This window comes from Melanerpes formicivorus, unplaced genomic scaffold (genome assembly GCF_026170545.1).
Source record: "Melanerpes formicivorus ecotype bairdi unplaced genomic scaffold, bMelFor1.0.p_v2 SCAF_27, whole genome shotgun sequence".
NCBI lineage: Eukaryota > Metazoa > Chordata > Aves > Piciformes > Picidae > Melanerpes > Melanerpes formicivorus.
The window spans coordinates 3,630,691-3,647,617 of NW_027142379.1; the positions used below are offsets into that span (position 1 = coordinate 3,630,691).

Consider the following 16,927-nt stretch of genomic DNA (forward strand, 5'->3'; position numbering starts at 1 on the left):
AAACAATAGCTACTCTCCTCAGCCAAGTCATTCTGCCTTCAGCACAGCTCTCTGGGTGTATGTTACTGTCTCTCTGTAATGAATTTCAGCAAGAAGATTAGCAGGGAGGAACATACAAACAATTACAAATTACAACCAACACAAGCATGCTGGTATTTGGTACAGAGTTTCCTACTGCTTCTCAGGAATACTTCTGAATGGCATTATGAGCCACTTCCCTTGCAAAAACCCACCAGGGACAGGGATGGCTGAAGTGTCAGGCTATGACAAAGAGCAGGAGCAGAACTGGGGCCCATGCATCCTACCATCACATCCTCAAACTGCCAGGGCATACAACTGGAGGTCAGAAAGACCTTTGGAAAGTGCTAAAACATAAACCCAAAGACATTAACTGCATTAACTACTGAAGGAGCTAAAGTTGCTTGAGCCATTCTTAGGTCTGAGGAATACCCGTTGCCTGGCAGCTGCCCACAACCAACAAGGTGTTTGCTAAAGGGGAGAAAACAAGTCACTGGTGCAGGGCTGCGGGGGAGGCAGTGACAAGCAAGGGGTGGCAAGTCACTGGTGTGACTTGCAAGGCAGGAGCAGAGGAAGCCAAGCCTCTGGCAGCTCCAGCAGCAACTGGGAGTTCTCATGTTTTGTGGAAAGCTGTGCTGTGAGCATGCTGGAATTGCTTATGTGCTTCATGCTTTCTACTTTTCAGTAGATGAGTGACAAAGGGGAAACTGATGACTACTTTGAAACCTTTTTAAGCATACAGAGCCAAATCCCTCTACTTCCATCAGACAGAGTTTTCACTGTCACACAACCACACATAGGATTACAAGCCACAGCCAGCCCAAGAACATAAATATTCACACCCACTGCCCTACCTTTATACACACAGTTTTCCTGCAACAGCTACTCAGAAATTCTCATTTGCAGTTTTGGATTGCTGGGCCAGTAGATATCTCGGAGCAAAGACTCACATAGAAGCTGTAGCAGACATACAGCACCAAACGTAATGGTAAAGTTGGATTTCAAGGCTTTTTTCAATCCAGGAATGCTCATAGTTGACTAGATATAGGTCAAGGTCAAAAAACAATTAATATAAACAGGTAGAAAAAGTTATTTCTGTTTTATTCTGTTGTTTCCTGTACTTTTTCAATCTTATACCAGTGTTGCATTTAGTTACACCTGAATCATGTATTCCAGATCCTCAGCAGACTTCAAAGACACTGACTTTTTCTACTGAATTGAGAGTCTAGCCCATATGACTTATGACCACAGTAACACACGGTATGCTGGGCAGTGATTCCCCCAAATTTCCTACTCCTTAATTATCATCAGAATCTAAAATTGCTCTTGTTGAACTTACTGTCCAAAATCAGATTCACTTCAGCCTTAATGCATGCAAAGGAAAACTTAGGCCCTACAAATCCTTAATGAACCCTTAACATGCTCTCTCATAATGATTTGTTACATATCACAGTAATTTACAGATGCTGTGTCTCACTTTCTCTAGTTGGAAAAGGGTTGCTGAAAATATGTAAACATTTGTCAAGTGTTTGAAAATGGAAAGTATCAAATGTAGTGCTAAAGATATTGATATTTACATATTTCTACCAGTGTGCTCAGCTTTAGACCTGGCAGATCTCAGCCATTGTTGCAGCAGCAAAGACTTCCCAAGCCCCAGTGTAGATATTGTCCCCCATGCTGTTCCCCACCACCTCTAGGAAGCAGCACACACCATTTCTGAGTCACACCATTAGCTCTGGTGACTTCCCCAGAGGCTTTGGTGGCTGAGAGCCCAGGCTGGCCCATCACACATGCATCTGTCTGAAGAGGTTACAAGACAGCAGAAGTCCAACCACAGCTCACCAGTCACCAGCCCATCACAACAAAGCAGGATAAGAGTATGTTTGGGAGCTGCCAGTCTTCAGGGTGGCTTTCTAACACTTTTGAGTTTTCTGAGCATTGGACTTCTACGTGACCAAGCTGGAAAGCCTTTCCCAAGTGTGAAAAGATGGGTGCTCTGAGGGGACATGATGCAAGAGCTTCAAACCTGCCAGGGTCAGCTGCAGAGCTGTGTTAAAGGACCTCAAAAACCAGATTACCAAAAGGTCAGCTTCAGCTTCACTTTGCTGCTGGGCCACTGTTTATTTGTGCAGGCTGGCAGGTGAAAGGTTAGTCCTTTATCTGGTTACTGCTAGCAAAAGCAGAGGGAACACATACAGGCAGATAGGTCAGACTGTCATGGGTGAGCAAACATCCAAACAGCCCCAAAACCTTCAGGCCTTCTTATGGTAACCATACATCCCTGGGTGACAGCAGGGGAAAGAAGGGAGAGGGAGGGAAATGAAAGAAGGAAAAATAAAGGAAAGTAAAGGAATTTCTGTATTCAGAGATAGCTGAAACACATCAAGGACATTTCCTTTCCCAAAAGGGGAAGATGTGGTGACAGCTGTGGTGTGGAACCTAGCACTGCTTTCTGAGGGTATGCCTTCACTAGTGACTGGAAACAGCTGCAAGATCCTTGGGTGAAAGTTACTGCTAAAGGACAAAAAGTCATTTCCACATCATTGTTCACTGTAAAACCCAAAAACTTCGAAGTTCAAAAACATATCTGCTTGTTGGTGCTTTCTTCCTTCAAGGCATTCCAGCAGGTCTAAGAGGTTTGGACTGGGGCCAGACAAGGAGCTTTGCCCATGGGGTTGATGTCCCCGTGTCCCCCTTTGCTCCCCATGTGCACATTTCTCCAAGGGCTACAAGTCAAGGTCTGCACAGATCCCAGCTGATCAAAACCACACTGAACCCACAGTGCCAAGTGGGGACAGCACGAGCCCAGCAAGCAAAAAGAGTGAGCCAGAAGCATATCTGGGCCTTCTGGAAGAGTATCTTGCTGACACACAGGAATTTTGCTTTTTCTAGTTAAAGCCCTAATTGTCTGGAGTTTCTTACAAGCACCTTGCAACTGCTCTTTTCTTAAATGAGTAGGAATTAGAACATGTTGTCAATTAACATGGCACATTTCTTTCCTTGAGCCTGATGCCCTGCTATCACACACTTGCAAAAGATGTCTGATACTCTTGTTTGAATAGACCTGCTTAATTTAAATGTTAAAGTAAGTTAGACTGGCTCACATGCGAAAGGGTCTTAAAACCTACTTATTTTTCCTCTAATATTTTTCAACTATTGTACTGTAACAGGATTATAAAAGTTTTAATTGACTGACATTAAATCTTCCCAGCAAAATTGTAACTTTAATACCCCCTGGGACCATTAGGTTTCTATTCATTATTTCTCATTACTGAAAAATCAGTTTGAGAGAGCCCCCAGGGTCTTCCCCAAATAAGAATAAGAACCTATTAGTCCTACAAATCATACTCAAGTAAGTAATTCTTACCCAGGAGAAAAAGTCTGTGGGGAATTAAATGCAGATTTAGTAGCCAAAGCAAGAGAAAGAATGGGGACTAGAATCTGTTAGCACTGCTCACTGATGTTTTCCTTTGCATCCAGAGACCAGCTGGCAGCTCTGAGACACTTGGCTTTCCCACATCATCATCATCCTGATCTGTAAACTGCTTAATTTGCATCAGGTTTCTGGGTTTCAAAATGCTGAGGCACGTTTAGACTGTTTGACTATAAACAAATTAGCTGCAAATCTGCTGCACCTAAACAAAGTAGCAAAAGAGAGAGAGCTCATTTCTTCACCATATTCTGGTTGCTTTGTAAAAACCATTTCCCCTGTTTAATAATCCCTGCAGACATGTGTGAGGAACCTGCCATCCCACCCCCCCGCCAGCCTTTGCAGCAGGACTGGCAGCTGGCCTAGCACTGGTCTGCTTTGGTACTGAGCAAGTTAAAAGTGAGAAAGATGAAAAGCATCATTTTTCTCACATCCTAATAAAGTTTCAACCCCTTTAAAGTTACCTTTTCCTTAAATAAAAAGAAATACATTCAATTAGGTGAACAATGCTTTTCCCCTGTAAATCACAGGGGAAGTGTTGGCCTCGGTGGTGTGTCACATTGTGAGCGTGCAAGGGTCACGCTGGAGGGGCACTCATATCCGGACCCAAGGAGGGGGGGATTGAAGTAGGAAAGATAAATTATTGCCTTTTATTTTTCAGATTTCCAGGTGCTTGCAGTAAGTACCCACTGCTTCTTATCTCAGCTGTCACGCAAGCAACAAACCTCTCCAGCTACTGAATGCAATTACTCTAAAACCAGAGTGGTCCCAGTTCAGGCCAAAACCCGAACAACTCTGCATGCTCTTGAGCAATCTGGGAGAAATGCTGAAAATGCTGCAGTCAGCTGAGCACTCTTGCCTGGGTGGAAGGACACAGCCCACTGAAAGATGCTCAGCACAAGACTCACCTGCATCCTTGTAGTAATTCAGGAGCATTTTTGTTTATTGAAGCAGATGTACACCAGAAGCCAGGTTCTCATACTACTTGTGCTGCTGATTACTCCAACAGCATTTAAAACCCGCTCTGTAAAATGTCCCCCAGCAGGTCATCACCTTTTCAGTGCAACTCTAGTACCAACTATCTCACACACAACCTAGGAAAGGCAACACTTTGCCTGCTTCTGACGTGTCCCACACGACCGATGTGCTCCCCAGGCTGCAGTCAAAGCCATCTAACACAGTCATGAGATTTTTGGCTGGTTCCTGTTACAGCTCTGTCGTCACATTTCTCTCTCTCCTGTTCAGTGGATGCTCTTGCACACAGCAAATTAGAAAATTAATTCTGAGAGAACACACTTCTTATTTACCTTCTCCCTCTTCATTTATTTCCAGCTTTAAGCACATTCTCCTGGAGTTATGATTTATTACCCTCACCAACTTCCCGATCTAAAGGCAAATACTTCCTCTCCTAATGATGTCTTGTTAAAGTTTTCAAACATAACATCTCCTCGGCCTTCAAAGCTCCTTCCATCCATAAGCATTAGGCTTATCTCAATCATTTTCCCAGGTGGAAACCATCCCTGCCTGATCTAACCAAGACTTTTGTCAAAGAAGCAGAGTATTCTCAGTTACTATGTAAAACAAAGAGTGGGGAACAGTTTATGTACTCTTTCTCTTCTCCAAGACAATACTCACTGTACTGTTTGTTAATTTATCAGTGCTCAAGCAGTACCTGAGCCCCTTCTCTCTGGTTTTACCTAAGATATTCACTTTCCATTAATTCTGATGTATTCTCTTTTCAGTCCTGCCTGTACAATCAGTGACAGCAAAATACAGAGCTCAACAGCATTTGGGTTCTCCCTAAGCAAGGTAAACATTAGTCTTATAGGCTGTCTATGAACTCCCATACAAGCTTATATTCCAAAGAATTATTTCTTGATAAATAACGAGTGGAGGTTATCCTCAATTCTGGGCATTCCCACCAGCATGTGCACCCTTTGTAAGGGCTTGTAAACTTGTTTGCTGACATGACGGAGGAGGCCCTTTCCCTTCCTTCCTTCAGTCAGGTCTATCCTTCTCCTCTGCATTTTATAATCAAACAGGAAAAGAAAGCAAAAGTTCATCCATTATTTTAACTGGTTTAACTGGCTAGCAGTAGTTGAACCAGTAACAAAGTGCAGCTATATAGTCCTCCACGTTAATAACATCAGCCCCCTTTGCACGCACTGAACAAGGAATGTGCAGTTTTCATTAGACTGCCCTTAATGCAGAAAACGTGCACGTTCGGCAAGGTCGAATGGAAACTGCCATCGCTGGTGTGTCCATTGCTACAGATTAGTAAATCTGCCTCCTGCGAGAGCAACCAGGGACTGAAAAGATAAATACCCACTTAGCAAAGCACAATAAAACCAGCGTTAGAGAGATGTGAGACCCTGAAGGATGACTGAAATAGCCCCTTGCAAATAGTGAAGTAATGGGCTTAGAGTTTTATTATTCATATAAAGTTTAGTGACTTCAAAATGAAGGCGAAGTCTAACAAGACTTGTTATCCCACTAAAATCTGTGCTGTAACTGAAGCCAGTACCCAGATGTTCTGTGGTAAAATCTGCCTCTTCGCTGCATAAAAGCACCACATACCCTGACGTACAGTCCTGGCTTGCCTTTATCCAAACCTACTTAGATTCTGGATTATTTTTCTAGCAATCTTTTAAACTGCCATGGGAAGCATAAAAGGTGGTCTCCTACAAGACCGCTTGGTACCAGCTTGAAACGTAACCATTAGCAGAAATAAATCAGGATTTCTCTTTAATAAACTGTTTATTACCAGCCTTTCAGAACATAAATCGTAAAAGGAAAAGCAGAGTCTGAGTTTAATAAACATCTCATCTTTTTATATATTTTAAGGCAGAAGACTCTGGCACACTTCAGAGTGAAACGTCCAGCAAGCAGGCTCCATCCAGCCCTACTGAGATCATGGCATGAGGAGCAGGCCACTGCATAGCTAGAAACTGGAAACTACATTGCACAGCCAAGGTGAGCCCCTGCTCCCCGGCACCATTAACCCACCCATCATTAGCTTTGCTCTCAGGGCACATTGCAGGAAGGGATTTATCCTTTCATATTCTAGGGAATTCTAAGGTTAACAAATCTTAGGTGGACAAACCTTTGAAGGAGAACAAAGCAAACTTGAAGAATTTCTCACCTACATACAGTTTTGGCATACAAGCTGGGACACTTCGAATCAGCCAGAGCTCTTATTGAGCTGGCCAGGAGCTGAAGGAGGCCCTGGGCTCTGATGAGTAGGTTATGGCACAAGCCGAGTCATGGAACCAGATCCTGCCCATGCCACCACATCCCCAGCCCAGCTCACAGTTGGAGGAGGAGAGGCGTGCTGGGAAAACCACAGCAGATGGGCTGGAGCTGCGTGCCGGGAGCTTTAAACATCAGATGAACGCCGAGTATGTGGTGAAGGCATTCGAGCCGAACAAGGAAGGCAGCACAGGCGCTACGTGATTTTGAACAGCTTGCTTGACAGTTTGCACCATATTGTATTTATAAACATTGGGGAAACCTAAATGCTTCTCCTTGGTGTTTCCGAAGCAGTCATCCACAACAACAGCACAAGGGCGGGGGCGATTTACACAGCTCTCCCTCACCTCTGAGACAACCTTCTTCTAATTAAAAAGAGGTCCCTATAATCTCTGCAGGCTCAGCATCCCACACAGCCTTCAAATTCCCTCTCAACTCGTGCATCTAATCTCCGAACTCCCCAAGAGGTGTGGAATAACCTATCAGCAGAACGTCATGCGTGTGCCACCACCTGCCAAGAAGCAGCAGGCTCCACTCACGGAGCACCGTCCCTGGGCGAGTGCCGGACACGCGCGGTGTCACCTCGCTGGCAAGGCTGCGCTGACATGCTGCAGTGCTGCAGCACCCAAATGCCACAGCAGAAATGGGTTTTTCTGCCTGGGCCATGCAGAAACAAGGATAGCATGATGCATCCACAGTCCTCAGCACAGAGATGTGACACAGCTGAAGACATTTTTCATCAGTTGTGTTATAAAGCTCTTTGAAATGCTCGTCATCTGCTGATACTGAAAGTCCAGAAGGAAACAGACATCATTCTCCTCAACACGGGGTAAAAGACAGCCATGAGACCCAAAATATTGTCTGTACAGCACTCACACATAGCGCACGTTTCTGCTTCATCACATATTTTAATGGTCCAACTAGAACACAGAAATCTGTCAGTCTTTTAAGAAGTCCTCTCCTCCTCTAAATGCTAACAAGTTTCACATTCTAGGCATTGCTTTAAGTACTCACAGAGACTTTCAGTGGTACTAGAAAGCTGACCTGGGCAGCTCTCCTCTTGCAGGTATGTGGTTTGCTACGAGGTAGGAGAGCAGCAAGACCAGGAACATGAAGCATTCCTGACAAGAAGCAATCCAAAATGCCATTCCTAAAATAGCTAAGAATCAGCAATTTTTCAAGTAAGCTGAACAGAATCACTAAGTTTTTCTCGGCCCAGGGTGCTGATGATGTCTAACACCAAGTGCAGTTTTTACAGAAACCAGGTTATGGCCAAGCCAGCAGTGCTGAGCCAGGGTCACCAGCCTATAAATCACTCACCACCAGCTGCCTGGGGAGGAATTCACCTTCAAATAGCTCTCTTCTCTTCCAGTTTTACACAGATAGAACTCCACCAGCTCAACCAAGGTGCACCTAGGCTAGAAAGCCTATCATAAGACAGTGATGGATAAGGCTGCCAGTGTAGCCTGACTGCGGGATGCTCCAACGGTGCCAACTTCTATCTGCTCACAACAGCCAGCTGGGGCCAGGGAGTTCAGTGGATTTATGCTGGGAACCTTGCCTCCTGCAGCTCCGTCAGACTGTGACAGCAACACTGTCTAAATGCTCTAATTTAAGATTGTAACTAGATGCTAACCAGATCCTTTGTTGGGGAGTGAAGGTCGGAGGAAGGCTGCAAGCTTCACAACCCACTCTCTGAAACCAACCTTACAGGGGCTGTCTCACTCATGTAGGTGCTCACCAGGGTGATTTGCAGACCTGCCCTGGACAGCACGGCACGGACCAGATTACGCTCATCCCGGGCTCCAAGATAACCGGCATGAGACAAGCAGGGCGTGTTACCACTCAAGTGTTAAATACATACGAAACAGAACCGCTCAGAGAACCGCTGCTTTTCAAGAATCTGTGTTGGCCCTTAACCATGAAGGTTTAAATACATAAAAGTTGTTATGTACAGCAAGTGATTAAACCAGGCTTTCAAGCCATTGTCTCTGCACTGTCGGAATAAAAACACCACCCGAGCTGCACGTAGGAAACCTCGGCACTTGCATCCCCATCGCTGAGTTTTCCATCTACTTTTTGTAGTAGCCACTTTTTTCTTTGTCTTTCCCCCGCAGAAAAACAACCAAACAAAAAAAACACCAAAAAACCCCAAACCCAAACGAAAAAACCCAACCCACAACGTTTGATGCTGGTGAAGAGCCATTGCCGGCCTGGCACACACCCGCGCTGGAGGACGAGCCGGGGCTCCCGGCAGCAGCCCGGGCTGCGGGGCACCAGCCGCCGCGGGCTGAAAGCGGGCAAAAAAGCGGGAGAAAAACCCCGAATCTCAAAGGAAAAGTGAGGGGGATCCGAGATGGCACCGAGGTCCTGCCAGCAGCATCCCGCGAACGCCGCGCCGGAGCGGGTGCCTGGACGAGGGGCTCGGCGCTGCGGACGGAAGGACCGCGCCAGGGTAGCCTCAGCTCATCCCCAGCCCCGCTTAGGCTAGGGGATCCCCTGGGGCCGGGTAAGGGGCACCGCGTCCAGCACCCGCCGCCCCGACGGGGCTGCACCGATTCCCCGTCCCGATGCCGGCGTCTTACCTTGCCGCGTCCGGTCCCGTCCCGTCGCTCCCGCAGAGAGGGTTTTTTGTTGTTTTGTGTTGTGAGGGTTTTTTTAAAGGGGGGCGGTTGTTTACCTAACCCCCGGCTCCGGCGGGGACAGGCTGCAACGGGGACTGTGTCACGCACGTCCCTTCGCGCTTTATAGCCCCTTCCCCTCCCCACCCCTCCCCGCGGGGCGGGGGGGGGGGGGAAGGAGGAAAAAGCAGTTTGGAAAAAAAAAAGAGAGAGAAAAGGAGCTGGTAGCCCCCCCCCCGGGTACCCACCACCGCCCGGGGCGAGGGCACGGCCACCCGGGAGAAACGGCGGGGGACGGCTGAGCGCTGGGAAAAGTTTGCAGGAGGGGCGCGGAGCAGCGCGGAGCGGCGCGGAGCGGCGGCGCGCCTCGCTGCAGCTGGTGGGGCGGGCGGGCAGAGGTGCCCCGCGGGCGCGGCCGCCCCGCCCCGCCACCGCGCTGCTCCGCGGAAGGGAGGGACGGCGGGACGGGGAGGGGGAGCCCCGCTTTGGCGGCCCCGGGCGGGGGGCGTCCTCCCCCCGCGGCAGAGCTGCGCAGAGTAGCGCGGCTTTCTGCGGCGCCGGGTTCCGCTGCGAGGAGCTATTCAACATCCATCTTGGAAGTCTGATCCTGCCTGGAAGTCGGGACGGGGTGACTCGGGGAGACTGTGAGAGAAAGATGCGGGGGGTAGCGCTACTCGCTTCCCCTTTTCACGCAGCTGCTGCTTGAAGGTTTGAGGGAATGCTGCGGTACATCCCAACAGAGATGGGCGCCGGAGAAAAGGGATTTCTGAAACCCGCCTGCAATTTCGCAGAGGGCTCTCGAAGCTGCATGTGCAACCTCTCACCTTTTCCCTCGTCACGTTTTGATCACGGGCAGCTTTCCGGTTCGGGGACCGAGGGACGTTTGTCTTACTGTCACCTGGGATCTGCAACGAAAAGGCAGAAGAAAGTATCCTTTGCCATTTAAAAAGAGACCCCTCTCTCTTTTTGTTTTCTTCTTTTGGCACATCAGCCATAAAACCATCAAGTGCTACAAAAGCATTAAACAAGTTATCGCCACTAGCAGCTGATGTGTAATTTCCCTGAAAGTGATCCTTTCTTCCCTACTACTTCAACAGATTTGGGAAGCAAAGTAAAAAGTAAAAACCTCCTATTTTTTGCAGGGCTTCTGAGCAAATCTGACAGCAAAGACTCCGTGGAGGGATGCAGATTGTCATTCTGTAGGGTGATGATCAGCTCCACTCTGCAAAGACAAGCCCCAGAAGAGCTCCTGCCTTCAGGGACCCCTGCTAATTGCAGTTAGTTACTGCCACTTAGCTCTGCTCCTGTCAGCTCGCAGAGCAGCCGGGTCACTCACTGTGAGCCAGCCAGCACTGCTCTCAGCTCTGCTCAGAAATAGGAATTCACCAGAAGAAACTCAGGATTAAGAAAAAAAGCCCCATGGGAGCCCCCCCTCCAGTTATTCTTTGTTTTCATGTCCCAATTTTTAGGTATTTCACAACTATATTTATCATTTTCAAATAGGTATGAGGGTAGGAGTTTGGGGAGGGAAGGAAAGACACACACACACACACATACGTACGTTTAAGAACCTAGAAATACCTGCTATTCGCACACAGAATCCTGACTTCTTCCTTCCTAGAGGATCATTTACCTCCGACTGCAACACCTCAGTAAAATAAAAACCTCAGCAAACTACATGTGCTCCTCTTCTGCTGCAGAAGACACAGAGATTCAGTCATCCAGAAATGGGAGAGTCTGACTAAATAAGAAAGCCAAAATTAGAAGAGGAAACCCAGTATGTTCTGGCTCTTCTCCCCAAGTGTCTGCGGCGTGCAGGAGAGGGATGTGCTCAGGTGAACGCAGGCAGCTACCTTCAGGTACGACTGGTGGCACAACAGTGCTGTGTAGAGATTGCACAAATGGCTGACTCTGGTTTGAGGTCATTAGAGGTAAAATATTGCTACCCAGCCAAAGAGCTCTTGAGACTCTGTGCCTCACACACAGGCAAACCGATTATTTTTAACCCGAGGACAGTTTTAGTGCTATTGTTCTTAGAGGGTATTACTGTTTGTGATTTCAGGGCAAGCAAGATGACATTCCCGGGATATTATTTACTGAGGCATGTGAATACCCACTAGCTGCCTACAGATAACTCTTTTTTGGATGCTGGCGGTTTTGCCACTATCACAGCTGTAAATCTCTGGCATGATTTAAAGTGCAGCACGGCGCAACTCCCAGCCAGAGGAACAGTTAAAACACTCAGACCGAGATTCACCCTTCTCAGCATGTACAGGGCACAAAAATATTAAACCCTGGTATGAAAGGTTGATTTGGGATTGAAATGATGAAAGTTACGTGGATGCCTGGGAGCTGGTTTAAATGGAGACCAAACAATGAAAGCCCAAAGTATGGAAAATTCCTGTAGTTAGGCGATTCCTTTCAATCCATTTACTTGTTCCAGGTACTATCCCAGCACCTGAGAAACTGGTATTGGAATGCTGCCCCCAGAATCCAGAGAGGATTTCTGTTTATACAACTGTTACAGGAACAGGTCCCAGGCAAGGCAGCGTACAGAAGTCTTTGACTGTAAAATTATGGGTTTATGCTGATGTGGGAAAACTGAGAAAGAGAAAGAAGATCTGCACCTCTCTGAATGACTTGGCTCTGGGCACTCTTCTTCTTCCACCTTGTCAAAGGCTTCCAGGGAACTGAGTTTTACCATCAAAAATGGGCACAAGAATGAATTTCAGGAACTGCACCCTAAATAGTGCTGAGATCCAAATTATTCCTTCTCATGCAATCACAATCTTTGTAGCTGTGGCTCATTTACTTGGGGACTGAGACTGGTTTGACTTAAGTGAACAAATAAATATCCAAAATTTGGAACATCTGTAATTGGATCACCAAGGCCACTGAGAACTGTCTGGGTAACAACTGTGCTCTTCACAGTTTCACCATGCTGGGAGACCCATTGGAGCAGATGGATAGGTGCTAACAGCAAAGAAGATGCATATTATGTACTATGGAGGAAGAGGGGAGGAAATGTTTAATAAGCTCTCCAGCTTAATAAATCTTTCAGAAACAAAAATGAAAATGGGCAATTGGATATTCTAGGAGGAGAGAAAGAGGGATAATTCATCATATAAATAATTCATGGCAAATTTCAGCACCCCATGCTGCTGCACATTTGGTATGGAGGACAGATGACACTCTGTGTGCTTGCATGTCTGCTGTTTAATTGTGTGTATATATAATTTTTTTTCCCCCACAATTAGGAGGTTCTCATTGTGATGCAGAGCTGAAGAGCTGTTATCAGTAATCCATTGATTAACATTAGTTGCTAGGGAAAGGGTATCATTTATTAACCTCAGAAACTGAGACACTAAATTGGATTTCTCAATCAATTATGCCTCATAGGCCATGATAGGTTTTAGTCATGCAGCATCACACCATGCTTACTCTCTCAGAGGAGGACTGGGATGGGCAGCAGAAGCCTCCAGAGGTTTCTTGGAAGCATCTGGCTTCGTAGTTGGTGCTGCTTTCCCCATCAGAGCAACACACAGATACCCAGGTGGAGGCTGAGCAGCAACAGCTTGCAGGTAAGTGATAAAACCAAAACCATCTGCTGTAAGCAGAGATGATGCTCCAACTTTTAGCAGATTTCAACTCTGATATTGCTTACTGGATTTTGCTTGCCTGAGGCTGAGCCACAGGTTTCATCTGATTAAGAGGTCAACTTTCTCTTCTGCCCGTTAGGCAGCAAGTTAGTGCTGCTCAAAGTAGAGTGAAGACCTTCCAGGGCTGGGCAAAGCAAGACCCTGTGAGCACATCTTCCCTTAGTGTACTGCTACTTCACCAAGCACAGCCAGGGCAGGCAGGCAAAGAGCAGCACACCCAGCACACCAACACCCAAATCCTAGAGTCTTCCCACTGCAAAACCAGCAGCAGGGCAGTGTGAGAATCCTGCCAGAGCTCTGCCAGCTCCCTTCTCACCTCTCTTAAAGTTTCTTGTTTTAATAAAAGATGTTTTCTTTACCCTATCTTGAGAAAAATCAAAAGCACGTGCAGCAGCTGGCAGACAGCTTGTGATTTAACTCAGCATTTCTCCTTAAGGCTGCTGGTGGGAGAAGGACAAAACAAGACACCTCAACAGCCGAATGTGGTTAACACACTCTTGTGACACTCTGTTATGTGCCCTCCAGGCTTTACCCAGCTGCAGTGCAAAGGGACACATTGCCACTGACCCAAAGAAATGACACATTTGGGCTGCCCTTAACTCATTATTTGCCTATTTTATCCAATTACATTTTATTTATTAAGTTAATCTTTAAAATCTTGTGGTGTTGACTGATTTACACCTCCAGTGCATTCTTTTTAATCCTACTGTTTTATGAACTGATTAACAAGACTTTTTGCTCCACCAGCACAAAAAATCAAACACAAATTGAACATACAAGTCCTACTGAATCCAGAAGCCAGCAGTGACATTTCCTATGTTGCCACTGGAAAGCACCTGCTGTGAGACACTGCAGTAGCACTTGTTTTATTTTACCAAATTTAATATAATACTATAACACCAGATTAAAGATGAATGATTTCACTGTAATATCACAAATCTGCATGTGAAAAATGAGCAGAGCTCTCATGCTCCAAGTATTATTTCTTAATCACAACTTTATTCTACTGAGAAATGAATGAATGATTTCACATCATTTAAATAGCTAAACTACTTTCCAAATAAAACTGTTAACAAACCATTGATTTCATCTCAAGTGCCAAACAGACCCCTTAAATTGATGCAAAATGTCTATTCCTCCAATTAAAACAAATTAATTTAATAAAGGAGAAGGGGATGATAATTAGATACTTTGATCTAGAACATGCACCCTTTAATTCTTATGTGACTAGGTGCTCCCACAGACCTAAGTTCTTGTTATATTCCTGCCTTCAAAGAAGATTTGTTTCAGACATGTCACTGCAAAGTGTTTATCCAAGTCACTATTTTTGACCACTCACACAATGGAGTGAGAACTTCCTTGGCAACAAAAATCAGCTGTTCAAAACCAGGCCTTAAAACCAAACACTAACTTTTTTTCCTGGATTTAACATTTCATATGCCCCATTCTCCAGCTATACAGACAGCCTCTGCACTCACATGGGCAAACAGAACACTCTGCTCCTCATTAAACTTCACCGCAAAAGCAGTAATTGCAATCAAGACCAATTTGAGGACTGTGGACATACTTACCTGTGGAACACAAAAGATGGGAACTTATGTGGCAGTAAATTAGACCAAGTTTGAAGAACAGATTTTTGGGTTTATTTGATGAGAACTCAGAAGGATTTGCTTTTACATAGGACAAGCAAGGTGAGTCTGTGTCCTAACAAAATGCAAAGCATCAACCTCCTCCTTTGCCTCTTCTTCTTCCTTCCTGAGTGAATACTCAGCTCCCACTTCCAGACTGAGACTTCTTCCTTTCTGGTTAACCAACAACAAGAAGAAAACAAAAATTACAAGCTCTACTCTGCAGAAACACCTACATCACCCTCATGACATCATCTTTCCCTCAAGATTTTCCAATAAGATCCCAAGCTGAGTATAACGTGAAGATGCCCAGAAACTTTGCACATCGAGGGCACATGAGGTTGCTGTGTGCAGCAGGCATGGTGTTCTCATGGTCTGATAGCCCCAAATAGGCCTTGCCCCATGTTACTGTATGTATTTAATCAGAGACATTCATGATTCCTAGAAAATCAGAATATTCCATTTACTTAACAGACAGAAAACACTAAGCAAAACAGAGATTGTCAGTCATTGACCACAACATGAATTGCTGAGAGAATCTGAAATATATCAGAGCTAAGGTTTGATTCTCCATAAGGACAAAGGAGGAAATGAACTCTTATCCTTCCTCCTCTGGGGTGTTCCAGGTTACAACTTTTTCCATTGTCAATGCCTGCATTATGGGCTGTAACAACACAAAAAGAGGTTACATTAAGCACGGTACAATGTCTGGCTACTATAAAACTACAGCTGGCTGCCATGCAGCACTCAAAGCATACAGCCAGCTCTGGGAACTCTCTATGTTAGTTTCTTCTTGTCCCAGTGTGCCCAACAGCACCCAGCCATGTCTTGTGTGCTGACATTCACTTACCCAAAGCACAGCTCCAGGTAACAACCCTTGGAGTGGGATGGTAAGCTATAAAATGATCCTTTGAAATGTGTTATTGGAGGGAAACTCATTCTACATGATTTAGAATAAAATTTTATCTGGCTGTTTGTTATCTCGCAAGCCCAGAAATCCCATGGCACAAGGCAGTAGGTCTGCTTCATGTTGTCTGCAACTAGAGGCTACTTGGTATGAACACACTATTTGGTTGTCTGGTGGACCTTAAAATAAATCCAATAGCAAGTGAGTGAAGTTCAGCTTTACATCACCCCCCAGGACACCCTCAGTGCCTTCAGGATGGCTTTGTTGTGTTATGGAGATGGGCTGCAATGACTCAGCTAGCTGTCTCCTTAGAAGATGAAATTGGTGATATCCATTAATTTTGCTTTCCAGGGAGAACATGGCTCATTACTACCTCACACTGCATGGAGCAGGGGCCAAATCTCATCGGTACTTGTACCACCCATGTTGAAGATATGCTTAATGTCCTCATAGCTGGAGTGTTTACATTGCTCTGTGATGTATTACTGTAGCTGTTTGATTACATGAATAACAAATGTGCCTCTAAAAATGTGGGCTTAAAAGCTTTTGAGGCACAAATCTGAGTGGTGACATGCATACCAAAGTAGTGCTGTCCTGGTGGCAATGGCATGTGGCTGGACCTCTGAATTCATGGATTATGTCTTTCAGAAAACTTCACAAAGACACTCTCAATTCTGCTTTCCTTGCCACACTCCAAAGTTTTATTAGCTGTCTTTTAGGTAACTAAGTTTAAAGCTGAATACTTTTCCTTCTCACACCCCAATCCTACATTTTTTCCTCTAAACCATTAAGCAAGTTTTCCAGTGCTTTGATTTTATATGGGTTTAATAGCTAAGAGGTGTAATTACTATAATTAAATATGGGAAGCAAACTAAAGGACAGAACAATTAGTGGGAACGAGTGTTTAAAAAGCTCTCCAAAACAAGTCAGCCTCAAGAAGAGGAAAACATCTACGAAAGTTCCAAGCACTTCTAGCCACAAAAGCAGATCTCCTTTTCTCCATCCTTAGCACCGAACGCTGTTAAAAGCAAGCGCTTGGGAAGCTGGGCGTGCTCAGTGCAACCCCTCAGCTGAAACAATCCCAGAAAAACCACATCTATGTTCCAGCTCCTCAGCTTCTGCCGCAGCCTGCCGGAGCTTTATCCCTCAAACACGAGCTCCATCTGGTGGACTTTCCCAAAACGTCGAAGCATGCATCCAGCCCTCTGGGGCCAAATTCAGGCGCACAGCGACACAAGGGAATTTCATCCATAACTAACTTACAGACTTTCACTTTGGTCCTCAGGGTCAAATGCCACCAACAAGAACTGAAAGGACTGGCTGTCAAGTGTCAGCACTTTGCCAGAGCTGGTCTTGCTTTGGTCCACCCTGACTACTTGCTTCTAAGGACAACAAACCAAAAGCTCCCCCTGCCC

The 16,927-nt window shown here is 45.7% G+C and overlaps 2 protein-coding genes across 5 annotated transcripts in view; both read right to left on the reverse strand.

The window, feature by feature from the left end:
- The window catches only part of NDNF (neuron derived neurotrophic factor), a 32,205-nt gene extending 17,569 nt beyond the window's left edge, over window positions 1-14,636 (reverse strand). The window contains exons 1-3 of one of the 4 annotated variants that reach the window (XM_068153957.1): window positions 14,549-14,636; window positions 10,900-11,012; window positions 10,143-10,223 (exon numbers count right to left, since the gene is read on the reverse strand). The gene's annotated coding sequence lies outside the window, so the exon portion shown is untranslated. Of the gene's footprint in view, window positions 1-9,282; window positions 9,633-10,142; window positions 10,239-10,899; window positions 11,245-14,548 lie in introns of those variants that run through there. The other 3 variants (XM_068153956.1, XM_068153958.1, XM_068153955.1) reach the window with 3 other exon arrangements.
- Window positions 14,637-14,700: 64 nt separating this feature from the next.
- The window catches only part of TNIP3 (TNFAIP3 interacting protein 3), a 72,046-nt gene continuing 69,819 nt past the window's right edge, over window positions 14,701-16,927 (reverse strand). The window contains exon 18 of the mRNA XM_068153961.1: window positions 14,701-14,779. Coding sequence (XP_068010062.1) covers window positions 14,745-14,779 — 35 coding nt within the window. The 3' untranslated portion in view covers window positions 14,701-14,744. The remainder of the gene's footprint in view (window positions 14,780-16,927) is intronic.